This window comes from Mustela lutreola, chromosome 11 (assembly GCF_030435805.1).
Source record: "Mustela lutreola isolate mMusLut2 chromosome 11, mMusLut2.pri, whole genome shotgun sequence".
NCBI classification, from domain to species: Eukaryota; Metazoa; Chordata; class Mammalia; order Carnivora; family Mustelidae; genus Mustela; species Mustela lutreola.
Window position 1 is genome coordinate 44786790 of NC_081300.1, and position 19592 is coordinate 44806381.

The 19592-nt window shown below is 35.6% G+C and overlaps 1 protein-coding gene across 1 annotated transcript in view; it reads right to left on the bottom strand.

The window, feature by feature from the left end:
- TAF4B (TATA-box binding protein associated factor 4b) overlaps nucleotides 1–19592 on the bottom strand; it is a 133637-nt gene that overhangs the window by 7292 nt on the left and 106753 nt on the right. The window contains exon 14 of the mRNA XM_059139938.1: nucleotides 19262–19372. Coding sequence (XP_058995921.1) covers nucleotides 19262–19372 — 111 coding nt within the window. The remainder of the gene's footprint in view (nucleotides 1–19261; nucleotides 19373–19592) is intronic.

Here is a 19592-nt window from a genome sequence, read left to right on the forward strand (position 1 = left end):
GAATGAAGACTGGCTCCAAGAAAAAAATCAAGTATCTTCTAAGTCCTGGAAGCAAGGATAAATAAAAGGATCCTGGATGCCTGGCCTTGTGTAAGAAGAACACTAAAAACCTGTATTCCAAGGACCTGAGCTTCTAGGCCTTAAGGGCAGCAGAGAGCAAAAAATACTGAGCTTCAGGATTGAGTGCCCTCTGCCGGTCAATGAGAAGAACTTTAGAAGCCACAGAGCTGCTTTTATCATCTTCATTTTCACTCCTTTTATTTCAGAATATTGACAACTCTACATGTTTTCTTCTGCCCTAAAATCCTGTTACTTCTATGTATACATTTCAACAGTATTTTATAGAAAAAATATCTCTGTCATTAGAAGAAATATATAAAGTTAAGTCTGGTTCGTCTGTGCTAATATGACAATCCCCCTCCTTTATCTCTGAAAGTATTCTCCAAAAGTATCCTTTCTTAAAATCCACACCTCATTATTTCCTAATAAAGTCTCCAACTTAATGTATCCTAAATTCCTCATGTTTCAAACTGTTAGTCCTCTTTTCTCCTCTTCTTTCTTATTTAAAGAATGGTAATACCATTCACCTCCAATGCCCAAGCCCGAAAATTGGGCAAAATCATCCTCAACCCCTTTTTCCTCTACATTCCATCTGTCACTTATCAGTTCTACCTCTTAACGATTTCCAAATCATCTGCTTCTTTCTATATTTTCTATATTATCTTTATTTTCTATATTTTCACAGTCATTATCTTTTGCCTAGGTTACCTCAACAACCTTCTTAAGCAACTTCCTTAGCTCCAGTATTAATATTGCTCACACTGGAGTGGAAATGATCTTTCTAAAATAATAATCAGATGACACTGTTTTCCTGCTCAAGATGCTCCAATAGCTAAAAATCTGTAGGACCCTGTCCAAGTATCCAAGCATGACATAAGAGTCACCACGAGCATACCAAAGCCTCTCCCCAGTGTCATCTCGTTTTTTTATTCCTGTCCCAAACTACTGAACATGCCACAGAGTACTTTTTTCCTCTGCTCCAAGACAGGTAATTCTTTCCTCCTGAACTCAATCTCTCTATCCCATCCTTGTATCACATCATCTTACCAAGTTCTTTAAAACTCAGCTCAGGTACCTGTTTCCCCAGTGCTACAAATCCAAACTTACGCCAGGTCAGGATCAGGTGCAAGTCCTGTGTACTTCAGTAGTATGCTCAATTTCATTTTACTGTCACATGCATTCAGCACAATGCAGCTACCTCTTTAATTTTCTCACTTGCTAGAAGGGAGGGATTTTGGAGCTGTGAATATTTTATACAGCATTTAGCACTTAGCTGATATGCATTCAATGCTGTAGTATGATTATGTGTCTAGTGCCACTCAGTAACATCACTTGTGTGAATTAACAATAAAAATGAGCCATATTATGGCTTTATAATCAAGATCCTGTGGTCATTCTTAGCTTTAAGCCAAATAAATCTGGGAGAAAATATAAAGTCCTTTGATGGCCTGTTCATAAGCATTATTCAGCCTTCTAACAACTTATCTCACCCACTCATCCCCACCAAGCTGCCACCAGATGAATTTGCTCCGAAGGCTATTTTTTTGCCACTCTTTCCAAAAAGAAAATGCTTCAGCCCACCAAATAATATAACACACAAGAACAGAAGATTACCAAATAAATAGTTAAACTCTAAAATGTAGCAACTTTCCTTTTAACACTATAGTTATTTTCTTTAACCTTTAGTTAAGACATTTACAAAGTCCTCTGAAAACTCAAACCATGTCCAAAGATAAATTTTACCTATTACTTTATGAAAACTTCAAAGGACTGCCAGTTAACTTTTTTTTTCTTCTTACAGAACCAGCTTTGATTTTACCCTTGGAGAACCTTAATGTTAAGAAAAGCTATAATAATATCAGTAAAGGTGGTTGTGCCTCACAACTAAAGGTAAATTTACAATATATTTTAGAAATTCTAGTGATACCTGGGTGGCTCAGTCGGTTAAGCATCTGCGTTTGGCTTAGGTCATGATCCCAGGGTGCAGGGATCCTTGTTCAGCAGGAGCCTGCTTCTCCCTCTGCTCACCACTCTCCCTGCTTATGCTCTCTTCCCCCCTCTCTGACAAATAAGTGAAATCTTTTATAAATAAATAAATAAATAAATAAACAAACTCTGGTAATTCTAGAGTTGGTAAGTTGCATAGGATTGATGGAAAGTGATACTACAAAGAAACTAAATTTATAGGAAAAAAAAGCACTACAAGTGGTAAATATAAAAACCATTTTTATTTTCATAAACTATTTAAAAGACTATGACCAAGTAACAACAATGTACTAGAGTTAAAAACATATGTAGAGAAGTGCCTGGGTGGCTCAGTGGGTTAAACCCTCTGCCTTCAGCTCAGGTCATGATCCCAGGGTCCTGGGATCGAGGCCCGCATCAGGTCTCTGCTCAGCAGGAAGCCTGCTTCCCCCCCACTCCACCTGCATCTCTGCCTACTTGTGATCTGTCTGTCAAATAAATAAATAAAATCTTAAAAAATATATGTTGAAGTAAAAAGGTGATATAATAGCACAAAGGATGGGAGGGACTTAAGTAACAGAATTATAAAGTTAAAAGATTTTCACATCTTATATGACGTATTAATTAATTAATTTCACATCTTATATGATGTATTAATTTGACATCTTATATGATGTATATGAGTGTAATCTGTTAAGGATATCTACTATGCCTGTCAATGGATACATACAACAACCATTAAAAAAAAAAAGAGGAGTATAGTTAAAAGTCAACAGAGGATACAGAACATCACTTTAAATACTATATAATTCACTCAAATTATGGAAAGGAGAAACAAAATAACAGAGGGGACAAAAGAAAATAAATGGTCAGATGACAGACCCAAATTCAATCACAGTGACATTATATTAAATGTAAACAGACTAAACACTTCAAATACATTTTCAGACTGGACACAAATCGCAAACTCAATTATATGCTATTCATAAGAATCAGCTTTAAATAAAGACATGGGCTGAAAGTAAAAGGATAGAAAAAGATAAACCATGCAAATACTAAGGATAATAGTATTTGATGTGGCTATAATATTAAACAAAATAAGACTTTAAGGAATATTACTACAAATGAAAATAATTTCACAATGACAAAAGGGGGAAATTCATCAGAAAGACAATGTGTTTATGCCTAATAACCATCAAATAAAAGAAGCAAAGACTGATAAGTAGAAACAGACAAATGTACAACCATAGTTTTAAAAAAAGAAAACAACTTACTAACCTCTCTCAGTAACCCATGTAACAAGGAGCCACAAAAAAACTGATAAGGATATAGAAGACTTATATAGACACTTACTCAATACTAAAGAACACACATTCTTGTCAAGTGCACAGAGAATATTCCCTAAGATACACCATAGGTCTCCAAGATAGGTATCAAAAAATTTAAAAGGATTGAAATCACAGAATATGTTCTCTAACCACAATGAAAACACCAAATATTTAAAATTAACACACTTCTGAAACAGTCTGGATTTCAAAGAAGATACCAAAAAAGGAAACTAGGAAATTTTTTTAAATATTATGATAATAAAAACACAACATATCCAACATATCAGCTTTTCTACTTTTGCTTCACTCCTACAAACTAACAAATTTATAGCATTAAATGTTTATATTAGAATAAAAAAGTATACCCAACCTTCATCTCGACCAAGAAGTGGAAAAAGAAAATATTAAACTCAATGGAAGTAGAAGAAAGGAAATAAAAGGAGTGGAAATCAATAACATAGGAAATAAGACAAATATTTTTTAAAAAGAAATAAAGCCATAAGTTAGTTTTTGGAGAATATTAATAAAACACACGAAGCCTTATCTAGACTAATCAGGAAGAAAGAGAATACAAAACTGATCAATATTAGGAATGAAATTAAAGATAACACCACAGACATTAAAAGATAACGAGATACAAAGAATAATTTTAGATGAATGTCTTTAACAACCTAGGCAAATGCAAAAACTCACTGAGAAACACAACTTTCACACATTAAGAAACACAAAAAGAGAAAATCTAGTATTGAGTTTTCTTCACATGGAGAACTTCTGGCTCATGTGGTTTCATTGGTAAATTCAATCAAACATTTAAGGAGGAAATAAGACCTATCTTAGACACTTAAACACTTAAAAAAAAAAGGTGGTGGTGGGGGAAGAACACTGGCATAACTCAAACCAAACTAACAAGGACACTACAACAAACTAAAATTACAGGCTATTATCATTCATGAACACAGAAGCAAAAATACTAAACAAAATGAATGAAGAGCAAATAGAATCCAGCAACATGTATAATCAATTTTATATTGTGACCAGTTGGGATTTATTCCAGGATTAAAAAGCTGGCTAAAATTTAAAAACAAATACAAATTACCAAATTAAGAGAATAAAGGAGAAAACTCATATGATAATCAGAAAAATTCAGATAAGTTTTGGCAAAATTCCACACCCACTACTGTAAAAGGTCTCAGCCAACTAGGAAGAGACAAATTTCCTCTATGAAAAACTTACAGCCAGAATGATACTAAAAGTTTAAATACTGAGTGCTTTTTCCCTAAGATCAGAACAAGGCAAGGATGTCCACCCTCACCATTTCTATTCCACACAGTACTAGGGATGCTAGCAGGTGTTCTGAGGCGAGAAAAAATAAATTAAAAGCTGTAAGACTGTAAAGAAAGAAGTATTCTATTTTGATTTGTAAACATGATTGTTTAGCAAATCTTTAGGAATTTACACCATAAACTACCAGAAGTGTTAAGTAAATTTAGCAGGCTGGACGATACAAGATTTGCTATAATTAGCAACAAACTGGAAAGCAGCATTTTAAAAATACCATTTCAATAGCATCAAGAAAATAGTATCTATGTACAAAAATAATAAAAGACATGGACTTTTAAAAAAAGATATATATAGCAACAAACTGCAAGACAAGAAACAAATTTATTTGTCAGAGAGAAAGAGAGAGAGCATGCAAGAGCACAAGCAGGGGGAGCAACAGGCAGAGGGAGTAGCAGGCTCTCTGCTGAGCAAGGAGCCCAATGTGGGACTTGATACCAGGACCCTGCGATCACGACCTGAACTGAAGGAAGATGCTTAACCAACTGAGCCACCCAGGCATCCCAACATGGAAGAGTTCTAAATAGAAAGCTAAAACATTGCAGAGAAATTAAAGATGATATATATAAATGTAAGAATATACAAAGCTCATATTGCCTCAAGATAGTTAAGATGTCAGTTCTTTGAAAACTGATCTATAGATTCAATACCATCCTAACATACTTATACACATTTTTGTAAAAATGACAAGATGATTCTGAAATTAATATGAAAATGCAAAGGACCCAGAATTGTCAAAAACATTCTTGAAAAAGGACAGAGTTGGGGGATTTCGATTAATGGATTTCAAAATTAAGTATAGAAAAACAGATCAACAGAATAAAGTATGAATATGTACTTTTATATACACAGTAAATTGATTTTAAATAGAAGCCACAATAAATGGAGTAAGTCTTTTTAATAAATGGGATGGAGTAACAAGATACCTGTATATAAAAATTAATTGGCCTGAATCCCTAACTTCAGATCAGACATAAAAATTAGAAGATCAAACACTTAAAATGTAAAATATAGAGATTCTAAGAAAAAAATCTTCAAAATCATGGGTACACAAAGTTTTTTTAGGCTATACAAAGCAGTGATTATAAAAGAAAAAAATTATAAATTACACTTCATCAAAGTTAAAACCTCCTGTTCTTCCCAAAGACACCATCATGAAAATAAAAGTACACTGCTAAAGGAAATGTGAAATGGCACAACCACTTAAAAAACTTTAAAGTTCCTTATAAAATTAAACCTACATCTATCTTAGGATTCAGCAGTTGCATTCCTAAGTATTTATCTAAGAGAAATAAAACCATATGCCCACAAAATGACTTTTACAGGGATGCTGATCGCTGCTGTATTTGTACTTGCCAAAAAATTACAAAGAGCCTAAGTATCCAATGAATAAACAAATTATGGAGCATTTACACAACGGAATACTACTCAACCCTAAAAAGCTGGCATGTGCAATGTGAATAAATTTCAAAAACATGTAATGCAGAGTGAAAATTTAAAAACAAAAAAGTAGGGGCGCCTGGGTGGCTTAGTGGATTAAAGCCTCTACCTTTGGCTAGGTCATGATCCCAGGGTCCTGGGATCCATCCCCGCATCGGGCTCTCTGCTCAGCGGGGAGCTTGCTTCCCCTTCTCTCTCTCTCTGCCTCTCTGCCTACTTGTGATCTCTGTCTGTTAAATAAATAAATTTTTTTAAAAAGTACACTGCCATATGATTCCCAATTACACAAAATTCTAAAACAGGCAAGACTAAGCTATAGTAACAGAAATTGGAGCAGTGACTGTGAATAAAAGGTTGGATGGCAGTGGTATTGACTGAAAAGATATGACAGAACTTTCTGCAGTCATAAAAATATTTTGTATCTTGATTTAGGATGGAGGTTATAATTAAAACCAGCACAACTTACTGAAGTAAGTTACACACCTTGATCTTAAACCAAGTACAAAGTTCCTTGGAAGTTTTAAAAGTCATCCCTCCCTCAGACTTACCCCAAAGCAGATGGAAAAGAGAAGGGAGTTGAGGGAAATTGGAAGGGTAGGTGAACCATGAGAGACTATGGACTCTGAAAAACAATCTGAGAGTTTTGAAGGGGCAGGGGTTGGGAGGTTGGGGGAACCAGGTGATGGGTATTAGAGAGGGCACGGATTGCATGAAGCACTGGGGGTGGTGCAAAAACAATGAATACTGTTACGCTGAAAAGAAATAAAAAAATTATAAAAAAAAAAAAAAAGGACTATGGTTACTCTTCCCCACTGTCTAGTGTGCTTTGGTATAAAAGTTTGAGAGGTACTGTGATGTTAGAATTCTATCCTCACAAATATTATGACAGGAACAGAGAATGTAGACAAAGAAATGTTTATTCTAACATTATGTGGGAAGTTGTTTGTAAATAAAAAAACTACCCAGAATATACTGTAAGACTCTAGAATATATTCGCCTCAAGAAATTTTAAGTATTATTGAAGTGCTTGAAAAATTTACATGTCACATTGAAAAAATGTTCATCATCACTAGCCATCAAGGAGATTCAATTAAAACCACATTGAGATATCACCTTACACCAGTTAGAATGGCCAAAATTAACAAGACAGGAAACAACATGTGTTGGAGGGGAAGTGGAGAAAGGAGAACCCTCTTCCACTGTTGGTGGGATTGCAAGTTGGTGCAGCCTCTTTGGAGAACAGTGTGGAGATTCCTCAAGAAATTAAAAATAGAACTTCCCTATGACCCTGCCATTGCACTCCTGGGTATTTACCCCAAAGATACAGATGTAGTGAAAAGAAGGGCCGTCTGTACCCCAATGTTTATAGCAGCAATGGCAACAGTCGCTGAACTGTGGAAAGAACCAAGATGCCCTTCAACGGATGAATGGATAAGGAAGATGTGGTCCATATACACTATGGAGTATTATGCCTCCATCAGAAAGGATGACTACCCAACTTCTATAGCAACATGGACGGGACTGGAAGAGATTATGCTGAGTGAAATAAGTCAAGCAGAGAGAGTCAATTATCATATGGTTTCACTTATTTGTGGAGCATAACAAATAGCATGGAGGACATGGGGAGTTAGAGAGGAGAAGGGAGTTGGGGTAAATTGGAAGGGGAGGTGAACCATGAGAGACTATGGACTCTGAAAAACAATCTGAGGGGTTTGAAGCAGCGGGGGGTGGGAGGTTGGGGGAACCAGGTGGTGGGTATTAGAGAGGGCACGGATTACATGGAGCACTGGGTGTGGTGAAAAAATAATGAATACTGTTATGCTGAAAATAAATAAAAAATAAATTAAAAAAAAAAAAGAACACTCCGAAAAAAAAATTTAAGTTTCAGCATTTCTCAATGGGATGTTATTAGAATTCTGAGTAAGTCTGACTGGGCGGGTCTGCCTCTCATATTGCATAATGTTTAGTATCACTGGCACCCTGCCACTAAATGCTAGTAGCACAGTCCTAACTCTTGAGTGACTGTCAGAACAACAATATTCCACACATTTCTAAGCACTCCACAGGAGTAGGTACTGTCCTCAGTTGAGAATCACTAGTCTACAAGCTAATGGCCAAAAGCATATGCAAGCAGCATGAAAAATCATCCACTTAATAGACTTAATCTACCATACCATTTTAATTCCAAAGCTGATAATTTAACTAATGACTACCTTTACTTAGTCTCCAAAAGAAAAAAAAGTTCATGCTTTTATGTGTTATATATAAGAACCAACTTGGGAGAATAAAGAACAACTGATTCTGTTGAAATCTTTAATTAAGGAAACCAAACACAACCACTGACAACACTGTCAATAGTAACAAACTGTAAGACAAAGAAATAACATTAGAAACCAAACTACTAAATGGATTGATAAATCCAGAAGATGATTCAGCCTGGTCAGAACCCTACAAATGGCCCATGAATATGCAACCTCAGACTTAGAAAAAAAAAAAAATAAGGATAATCCCAAGGTATTCTTTGTGGCAGAAAATTATCAAACATTCTAAGCTAAGTCAGGCAAATATTAACTAATTTGCTTTATAGTTTCAATATTGAAACTTGCTTTTCATCTTGTAATCAAAACACAACATAATCATTTAATGACAAGAAAGGTTTGTTAGGATACTATCATTTTACTGACATATGTGAATTCACGAATGGATACTGAGAACAAGACTAAACCTAGAAAATGGATATAAGGCCACCTACATGCCCAGTACTAAGAAGAGAAAGATGAATTAAATGCCACATGGTCCTATAACAAGAGACTGAAATAGTGATTAAAATTCTCTCTGGGGTTCAGGCATTTAAGTGTCTTAACTCTTGATTTCGGTTCAGAACATAATCTGTTTTGTGAGATCAAGGTCTGTGATGGGCTCTGCACTGGAATGTGGAGACTACTTAAGATTCTCTCTCTCCTTCCCTCTCTGCTGCTCCCCTCCGCCATGGAAGTACTACTCAAAATGATCTATAAATTTAATGTTATCTGTATCAAAATTCCAGCTACCTTTTTTGCAAGCATTGAAAAAATGATCCTAAAATACAGATGTAAATGTAAGGGACCCAGCATAGCCAAAACATCTTGAAAACAAAGAATCAAGTTGGAAAAATCATTTCTGATTTCAAAACTTACTGCAGAACTATAGTAATCAAGACACTGTGGTATTTGTATAAGGGCAGAACAGACACACAGACCAACAGAATAGAGTCCAGAAATAAGCCCATACATCTATGATTAATTTATTTTCAACAAGGGTACTAAGACTAGTCAATGGGAAAGGAAAGTCTTTTAAAAAAAACCTGTGCCAGGGACAACTGGATATCTACATGCAAAAGAATGAATTTTAATCTATCTCATACCACATACAAAAATGAACTCAGAAAGGATCAAAAATGTAAATAAATATAAGAGCTAAAACTGTAACACTCTTAGATACAAATCTTGTGGCACTGGTTTAGGCAATGCTTTCTTGGATATGGCACCTACAGCAAAATCAAGAAAAGAAAAGGGTTGACTGGACTTCATTCCTACAAAGTAAATATACAAATGACCAACAGGGACATGAAAAGATGTCCAACATTATTAGTCATTAGAGAATTACAAAATAAAACCATAATGAGATACCACTTCATACCCACTGAAATGACTACTAAAAAAATCCCAAACCAAAACCAGACAATAACTGTTGACCATTACGTGGAGAAATTAGAACCTTTATTCATTGCAAGTAGGAATGTAAAATGGTACAGCCGCTATGCAAGGTGGTTTGACAGTTCCTCAAAAAGTCAGAGAGTTACCATATGACCCAGCAATTCCATTCCTAGAAATAAAACTTGAATATGAATGTTCATAACAGCATTATTTGTAATAACCAAGTATATAAACAATCAGCTGATGAGCGGATAAACAAAATGTGGCATATCCACACAATTTATGGATAATGGAATATTACTCGGCCATATATAGGAATGAAGTACTGATAACATGCTACAACTTGGATGGACCTTGCACACATCATGTGAAGTCAAAGAAGTTAGACACAAAAGGCCACATATCATATAATTCCATTTATATGAATGATCAGAATAGGTAAATCCATAAAGACAGAAAGCAGATCAATGGTTGCAAGGGGCTGGGAGGGAGTGCCTGCTGATGGCTATGGAGATACTTTTTGAAGTGATGAAAATGTTCTGGGATTAAATAATGGAGATAGTTGTATAGCCATGGGAATATACTAAAAACTACTGAACTGTTTACTTTAAAATGTTGAATTTTATGGTATGTGAATTATATCTGAAAGACTGGCAGTCTGATAAGTCAAACAAACAAATTCAAATAAACATTTTGAAAGCAACTTATACTTACTGTTTTCAATACTCTGTGGAATTCTTACGGAAAATGCACAAACAGGAATTCAACAATGTACTCTAAATGTTATCAGAAAGAACTGCTGCAGTGTCTAAGGCAGATATATTGCTTTCCAGGTAAACCTGGGTTTTCACTGTGATATTTATTGACAATCTGAACATCTTCTTTGGGAAAATTTCACAGAGAAATTAACTGTCATTTAAACTATGGGGGACGCCTGGGTGGCTCAGTTGGTTGGATGACTGCCTTCGGCTCAGGTCATCGAGTCCTGCATCAAGGCGCCCAGCTCCATGGGGAGTCTGCTTCTCCCTCTGACCTTCTCCTCGCTCATGCTCTTTCTCACTGTCTCTCTCTCAAATAAATAAATTAAAAAAAAAAAAAGATTTAAACTATGGAAAGATAAGCTTAGCAAAGGAATCACCAACCACTTTTCCCACAAACATTAGTTTGTTGTTAATTAGCACTCATCTATCACTTTGGAAAACCCTCTAAGGCCTGGTATTTACTACAGGCAGCCCTACATCACAGAGGCGATTCTTGCTCTTCACTAAAACTGGAGCCAAACAGCTGATACAAGGCTAAGACAAAGAGCTACTAATACATTGGAGAATAAGGATAACAATATAACTGGTCATGTGAGAATACTACAATTTAAGAAATCTGAGGAGAACAACCACTAAGCTAAATTACAGAAGCGGCATGCATAAGGACATGCTTTCAAAAACTTCTTAGAAGCCTGACAACTTACAGGAATCATCTTAAGGCTTGATAAGTTAAAAAAATAATCTTTCTTAGCATAAACCCATTATTATGCTAACTATAAATAAAGTGCTTTAAAGGAAAAAAAAAACGCTTATAAAGCCTCAAATATTACATATAAAACATCACGAAAACACTATTTTTGCCCCCGGGGAGGAATGGTGAGCAAAATACTTAATGGAACAGAGGAATGTAACAATAAAAACACTTGAGGAGAAGAAATGGGGATCTTAAAGATTTACCAACAACTCTTCCCAGATAATTTGTTATTTTATATACATTATACTAATTTCCAATTTAACCACAAGTATCCATGGCCAACTGCCAAAAGGCCCACCATGTTAACAAGGTTCATCATTGGTGTCCTGCCATGTTCAGTTATAAGGCAGAATAGGCCAGACGAGCATATATACAGCACAGCTGCCATAAAAAAAACTAACTTTTTCAGACTATAAATTTCAACTAGTAGAGACCTAGTTCTATTCTTCTCACCACTGTACCTAGCACAGTTGGGTGAATGAATAAATGAGTAAGTGAATACAAACGCCATTTCTTCTAAAGAGAGAATAGAAAGGGCTTTGATTAACCAAAAGCAAAGAGGTAACACATGGCATTAAGCTTTGAAAATATCAGGGGTGCCTGGGTAGCTCAGTTGGTTAAGCATTTTCCTTCGAATCAGGTCATGATCCCCAGTGCTGGGATCAAACCCCACGTTGGGCTCCTTGCTCAGTGGGGAGTCGGTTTTCCCTCTATTCCTCCCCTGCCCCTTCTCTCTCAAATAAATAAAATCTTTTTAAAAAAAGGTTTTAAAATAACAATATCCAGTACTGACTGAGATACTAATAAATACACACTTTCATATACTGTTGGTAGAAATATAAACTAGTTCAATTTTGGCAGACAGCATAGCAGTAAACATTTAAAAGGAATTTTAATAATAAATATCTCATTTGACCTTGCAACTCTTATTCTGGAAAACAAAACCCATGGGGCACCTGGGTGGCTCAGTAGGTTAAGTGTCTGCCTTCAACACAGGTCATGATCCCACGGTCCTGGGACTGAGCCCCACTTTGGGCTCTCTGTCAGACGGGAGTCTGCTTCTCCCTCTTCCTCTGCTCCTCCCTGTTGCTTGTACTCTCACCCTTTCTCTCTCTCAAGTAAGTAAATAAATAAAATCTTAAAAAGAAAAGAAAAATCCATTCTAGCATTCTCATCTCCTTAAACCTTTGGATAATTTCCTCTACAGTATATAAATAAAGCTCTAGGATCTATCTCAATTTTACTTAGTTTAGGTCACCTTTTAGTGTAGTCTTCAGTCAACCAGTCAAGCAAACTGTTAGAACCACTCACAGCCCTCTGACTTAATACTTTGTCTGGAATCTTTGCTTAGTGAGGCCTTATCAATAAATTCAGCCTGATACAATTTTATATTCCTTTCCCTCTATTCTATTCCCACTCTCCAGGTAACTGCAGGCAAAATCATTCACACTTCTAATGGGTAACATCTAGTAGGTAGGTACCTCATACTCTGGGAGCTGTTGGAAGTTAAGTGGGGTTACAGAGGTATAAAAGCAATTAGAAGTGGTGAGAGTTAGGTCCTGAAGAAGATCAGCAGTCTCTTAAAAAGCAACAACCTTAAGAGAAGGCATTACAGATTCCCCAGGAGACCAACCTTCCTCAAACAGGGATAGGACTGATAAAGGTGGATAGGCAGATTAAGGAATCCAAGTACTCAGCTTCACTGGAATCTGTCCATATTTCCCACCCCATTTTTCAGTTTTCCATTCTTTCCCAACGTAACCTTAACACAAGAGACACAAAACTAGAAACTCAATTTGTATCGTAACTCAGCCACCTGCAGGATTAGACTTTGGGTTTAGTTTTCAGAAATCGCTGCCTTTGGCTACAAGAGATAAGGGTTTCTTTTAGAGGAATCACAGAGGCTTTCACTCCCTTACATGGATTTTGAGCTCAGAATCCAAAGCCTTTTCCTTCCCTTAAGTTCCCCAGTGTACTTTGAAGGGCCCATAATTCTTATTTTCATGTTAAAACTTTCTGTGGCAGTAAATACTTGGTCTCCCAAAGCCTTACCTTCTATGGGCACTCGATTACTAGTGTAAAACAGCTGATAAAGTAACTGTTTCGCTACAGCTTGCATGGATCACTGGTGTCTCCTTTGTCACTTGAAACCGGGCCATTAATGCTTTTAAATCTAATTAGAACAGAAAACCCATTTTGGAAAACCTAGAGCAAATTTAGGAACCCATCATTATATTACTATTCCTCTACAACTAAATATGATACAGATGTCTGTATCAGTCAGCATTTGAACAGAGAACACTAGGAATGATATAGAATATGGCATTTATAATGGAGAACTGGCCCTAAGTAATTATGAACCTGATCGGTTTATGTCCAGCTGTTGACTTTGGTGCTGGGCCTGGCCCAGAGTTTAGAGAAGCCAACAGAGAGGATATGGGGGAAGATGGGGAGCCCTGAGGTTCTCCCATGCCAAGAACGTTTGTGAGCTGCAGTAGCTCCCAGTGTCCCTACACCGACCTTCTGAGAATTAAGAATATGGCTGCAGTTTCCTTTCCACCTTGCAAAATAAAAACACCCCATTGCTCACAGTAACTGGGAGCCATGCAAGAAAAGGAATTCTGGGAAATGTAGCTCAGCTTAGCAAATCAGACAGAACACAAATCCACCATACCATCTTTGTCTTTTTAAAATTCTAACCCTTCTATCATTGTTTATTTCTGCTCTCATACTTTCAATTTCCAAAGGTCTCATTTTTTTCCAGTCATTGTTAAAAACAGCTTTCTATTCTTGTTCCATGGTTGTAATACATTCTGCTGCTTTTTAATTTTTTTTCCAGTTTCCTACTGCTTCGTGCCTTTTTTCCCACATTCTCCTTTTAATCTTTTATGTAAGAGGTTTCCCTTACATATCTGGTTATCCTTGCCAACATGTTCGTATTTAAAAGGCACTTAACTATGAATATTTAAGGCCTCTTCTTTTGGTTACTTTTTTTTTTCAGAAAGAATGCATCTAGTCTGTAGTCAATTTCAACTACTAAACACTCTTACTGCTGTTTTCTACTCTCATCTATAGTCTTGTGTATTTATGATGTTTGCTCCTTTATTAACATTTAAGGTGAATTTGTGAAGAAGGAAAGATAAACCATAATGTGCAATTCAACATATTTCATAGGAAGTTCCTGAACATAGCTGACAAAGAGTCAAACTTTAAATCCCTGGAAAATTTAAAAGATTTGACTATTAAAAAAAAAAAGATTTGACTACAATTTAGATTTATGTTTAAGTTATTTATGAAAAAGTGTCGGATCTATTTATAGAAATGTGAACTAAAGATCTCAGAATATAAGGAGCTGCTTCTTTATCCTAAGTAATAACATACTCTAAATTCCAGTGAATCTATATGTTATTTATAGAAAATGTTAGATGACAATAAGTATGTTTAAATCTCTGGGACACCAGGGTGGCTCAGTCAGGTAAGCATCTCCCTTCGGCTCAGGTCATGATCCCAGGTCCTGGTATCAAGCCCTGCCATCAGGCTCCCTGCTAAGCAGGGAGTCCGCTTCTTCCCCGCCCCCCCCTCACCCCACCCGCCTGCTGCTCCCCTGCCTGCACTCTCTCTCACACACTCTCTCTCTCTAGCAAATGAAGAAATAAAATCTTTAAAACCAATCAATCAATTAATCTCTACTAAGTCAGCTATAATAGATAACAATGCTTCAGAAAGTTATGGTTCCCCTGTAGCCTGGCAAAAAAGGAAGGAGGTAAAGAACAGCACTATCTGTGCCCCCAAGAGCATAAAGATTAAAGCTGTGCCCTTTCACATCAATAACCTTAATTTTTATTTCAATCAAATTTTCTAATTTATTGCTAACCAAATTTTCATAAAAGTCCTTTCTCTTCTTACTTCAAGAGTTAAAATCTTATAGGGTAGGACTCTATCCTGCTTCTAGACAGAAAGAGCATATGTAATTCACTTGATAATTTTTTTCATTCTGGTTAGCAAATGAACTCTATTTTAAGCAACATATACCAGACACATCAATACTGTAAGCACCAGGTAGCTGATCTGGTACTGTAACCACTTAATTTCAAAAGAAATATCAGCATGGGGTAACTGGGTGATGGACACTGAGGAGGGCACGTTGATGTAATGAGCACTGGGTGTTACTTTCCTAGCTCCAAAGTAGCTTTTATGTATAAAGATGCGATTTTTTAGATATATTATGAAGTCAAAATAACACCTATCTTTATATTAAACAAAAATTAAGAAATATCATTATGAATGTTGGATGATTAATAAGCTACATGAACTTTATCTGAAAATATTGCTAGTAGGAAAAAAGATCCTTTCTAGCCCAAGTACCTAAAATTAACACAGGAAATAAAGTTATTCTATGTTTTAATATTCCCAAGGACCACAAACAGATCACCTAAACAATATACATAAATAATAAAAATATGGGGATGCCTGGGTGGCTCAGTTGGTTAAGCAGCTGCCTTCAGCTCAGGTCATGATCCCAGCGTCCTGGGATGGAGTCCCGCATCAGGCTCCTTGCTTGGCGGGGGGCCTGCTTCTCCCTCTGCCTCTGTCTGCCTGTGCTCACTCTTGCTCCTCTCTCTCTGACAAATAAATAAATAAAATCTTTAAAAAAAATTTAATTTAAAAAAATATGCAAACACTCTATATCTTAAAGTAGGTCCTAATTTACTGTATAAGTATCTGTACAGCCTGTTATTAATTTAAAAGTTAATATATATGTAAATCAAATCAGAGCTGTAAATTAAGGACAAATTCAAATACTCCCAAGTAGTAAAATTTAACAATTTTCTTTTCTTCTTAATGTAAATAGGTTTATGGTACAAATATTTGATCCAAAATGTATTTGGTACTTGTTGCTTTTTGCTATGGTAATACAAGGAGACAGCAGCTGATGCTATTCAACTTTTTCAAGACTTCTGAGAGTATCAAATATAAATCTATTAGAGGCCAGTTTAATATATAAGTTGCACAAATAGAAAGACCTTTTAAGGGTAAGAGGCATTTTCCCTTTATTTTACATAAGAAAAAATACTAAAGGACAAAAGTCTAAAACTAATTTCTCCAAGTTTATTATTATTGTTGATTTATTATCAAAAAATGGTAATCTATAAGTACAAAGGTAGTAAGCTTAGTTTTCTGAATTTTTAGTGGACAAAACAATTGCATTTGAATTAAGAAGTTGCTCTTTAAAGAACCAGACTCACTCCCCTCTGGAATTATATGCTTATTCTTATTAGAATAAGATTTATTTACTTGTATTTTATTTATTAATTTAAAACTAACAGGTAAGATTTCAGGTTCCCATCTATAAAGAAAGACAAAAAGGAAAGCCTCAGCTTCCAAGGTATAGAATATTAAAAATATAAATGTTTCATAAGTAATTTTTGTGTTATTTGTGAGGGAGTAAAACAAATGAATAAAGGGTTTTAAATAACCCCAATTAGGGAGCCTGGTGGCTCAGTCAGTTAAGCATCTGCCTTCAAGCTTGGGTCATATTCCGAGGGTCCTGGGATTGGGCCCTATGTCTGGCTCCAACTCTGCAAGGAGTCTTTTGCCTCTCCCTCTCTCCCTTGCTCGTGCTCTCTCTTGCCCATGCTCTCTCACCATGCTCTCCCCTATGCTCTCTCTCACATAAATAAAATCTTTAAAACAAACAAACAAACAAACAAACAATCCCAATTGATGCTATTTAAGTTACTGGAAGGGCAAACACATCAGCAATAAATATCAGAAGAACATACTATATGGTCTTCTCTTGTTTCACATTTTTAAAAGAAAATTGCTTTTAAAGTTAAAAACACTACAAATAGAAATCAACAAAAATGAAAGTAGTCTTTAGCTAATTTCAAAATAAGGATCTACATAAATACTAAAACATCATTAACTCATTAAAATGGATATTTTCAATTTAAGTTAGTATTACTTCAAGTACTGGCTGTTATATATTACAGTAAAATTTGACAACTACCTAAACTTGAAGTCCAAGAAATACAGGGGAAAATTCTCAAAACTAAAAAAGCACCAAGCAAACAGATTATTCAATATATCTATATCTAAGGATGTATCTGAGACTTAAAAGTTAATAATTTTACATTTTAATGCCAATAAATAAATCATATAAACTGGGTTTATCTGTTTGAACACCAAAAGTACATTTTCCCCTGACCCTTAACCTGGGACCTTTCTCAGATTCAAACATAGAAGAAAAGAAAAAGACACTTAAAAATCTCTGACGACTGGGGAGTCATGGGATCACGTCCCACATTGGGCTCCCTGCTCAGCAGGAAGTGTGCTTCTCCCTCTGCCTTTCACCCTGCTTGTGCTCTCTCTTGCTTGCTCTCTCTCTCGAATAAATTTAAAAAATCTCTAAAAATAAAAGAAAATAAGATAAAATAAAGTAACCTGAAAGACAAAAAACTTACCTGAGGGAGGTGGTGCAGATATAAATAAAGACTGGGAATAAATTGATAATAGGTATAACAGGGTGGTAGGTATATGGAGATTCATTATACTACTCTATCATTGTGCATTTCGATTTTAATAAAAAGTTATTCCTACCATGCACAGCCTTTAAACCAGGAATTCCATTTTTAGAATTTAGCCTATAGTTACATTGGACAAACATAACAATGTCAGTATAAGAACGTTCTGCAAAAAAGCCTAAATTTCCATTAAAGGATAGGTTGATAAATTGTGTTTATCTAAACATAGTAATGTCCTATATCTTTAAAAATTATGGAGGTCAATGAGGGAGATTGTGGAAAAAGATCCAGGAAAAAAGAAAAACATCAAGGGCAGAACAAGAACTCTAGTTTGAACATATTTAAGTAAACAAAATCAAACGTTGATTTATGAACACCCATGAGATACATGTCCATATTCATGACAAATTTTTGGATGGCTATTTCAAAATCTTAATAATGTATATGTCTGGTTGGGCAGGAGATGGGGAACCAGAAATCTGTGAGAAGGAAACATTTATTTTGCAAACATTTTTTTATACTGTGATTTTTGGTGGGGGGCATGTGAACACATTATGTTTACTACATTTATAATGAAAAATAACTGATGTTTTAAATCCTTTTTCTACTGAGATGATTGTCATTCATTTAAGAACTGTCTGTGTTCAGGGTCAGTGCTAGGGAGGAAGGAGCTTGTCTCAAGCAAAACAGATGAGCCGTGACACTCTTACTGCTGATCCTATCTTGGGGCCCTTACTGTACCTCTATCTCATCCTGATGACTGATCGATAAATGCACCATTACATCAAATATTTGTTCTAAAGACGTAAGTAAGATCCTTCCTTGGTGCGAGTCAAACAATTAACAATTTTTAATGAGATATAAGTGCCTGGTTCTGTGGGGGAATACAAATGAATAGGATTATAGTCTTGCTCAAAATGTTTAAAATCTTACAAAGAAAAAATATGCATCCTATGTGGAACAGAGACTAATTTGCCATGCAAACACATTATGCATTAAGACAAGAAGAAGTCAATGAGGAAATGAATAGTGGTTCATTCATGCAGGAAATAAAGAGGGCAGATCTGATCTTAAGAGATGAGCTAGATTTAGATATACAGCAGAAACAGAATTACATAAGTCACTGAAAAGAATGTACAGAAATAAAAAATTGAGACAGTGGACTAAAGATGGAAGACAGGAGGAAGTATAAAATAAGTGATCAGCAGGAGTAAAGTTCAAGGTGATATATATCCAAAAAACCAGGAAAAATTAAGATTTTGTAAAACAGGCAGAGTTTTAACAAGCATTTGGCAGCACTAGCGTGCTAGATAGGGTAAATTATCTACACGTGTTTGCTTCCTTTTGGCTTGCTTTCTTGACATGAAAAATAAAATAACAAACATTACTTCAATACCTCACTTCCAGACCCAGATTCTAGTGGTCTCTTCTTTCTTGGTCCAATAGCAGCAAGAGCTGTGAGGTTAGCATCTCTATGCTGTATCTGTGCAAGCTCCAACTGTTGTAACTAGAAGATGAAATAAAAGAAAAAAAACAATATTTACACACAATCATGCTAAGAGGAGGAAAGAAACTGATCACTAAGCCTACTTCTGTGTTCTTCACCAAATAAGTTATAGTACAAAATAAATATCAGATTCCCCTAATAACCAAGAGCACATCATTTCCTGCCTTTACTCCAACATAATCTTTAGTCCTCAATCTATAAATAGAAGAGATAGAAATTA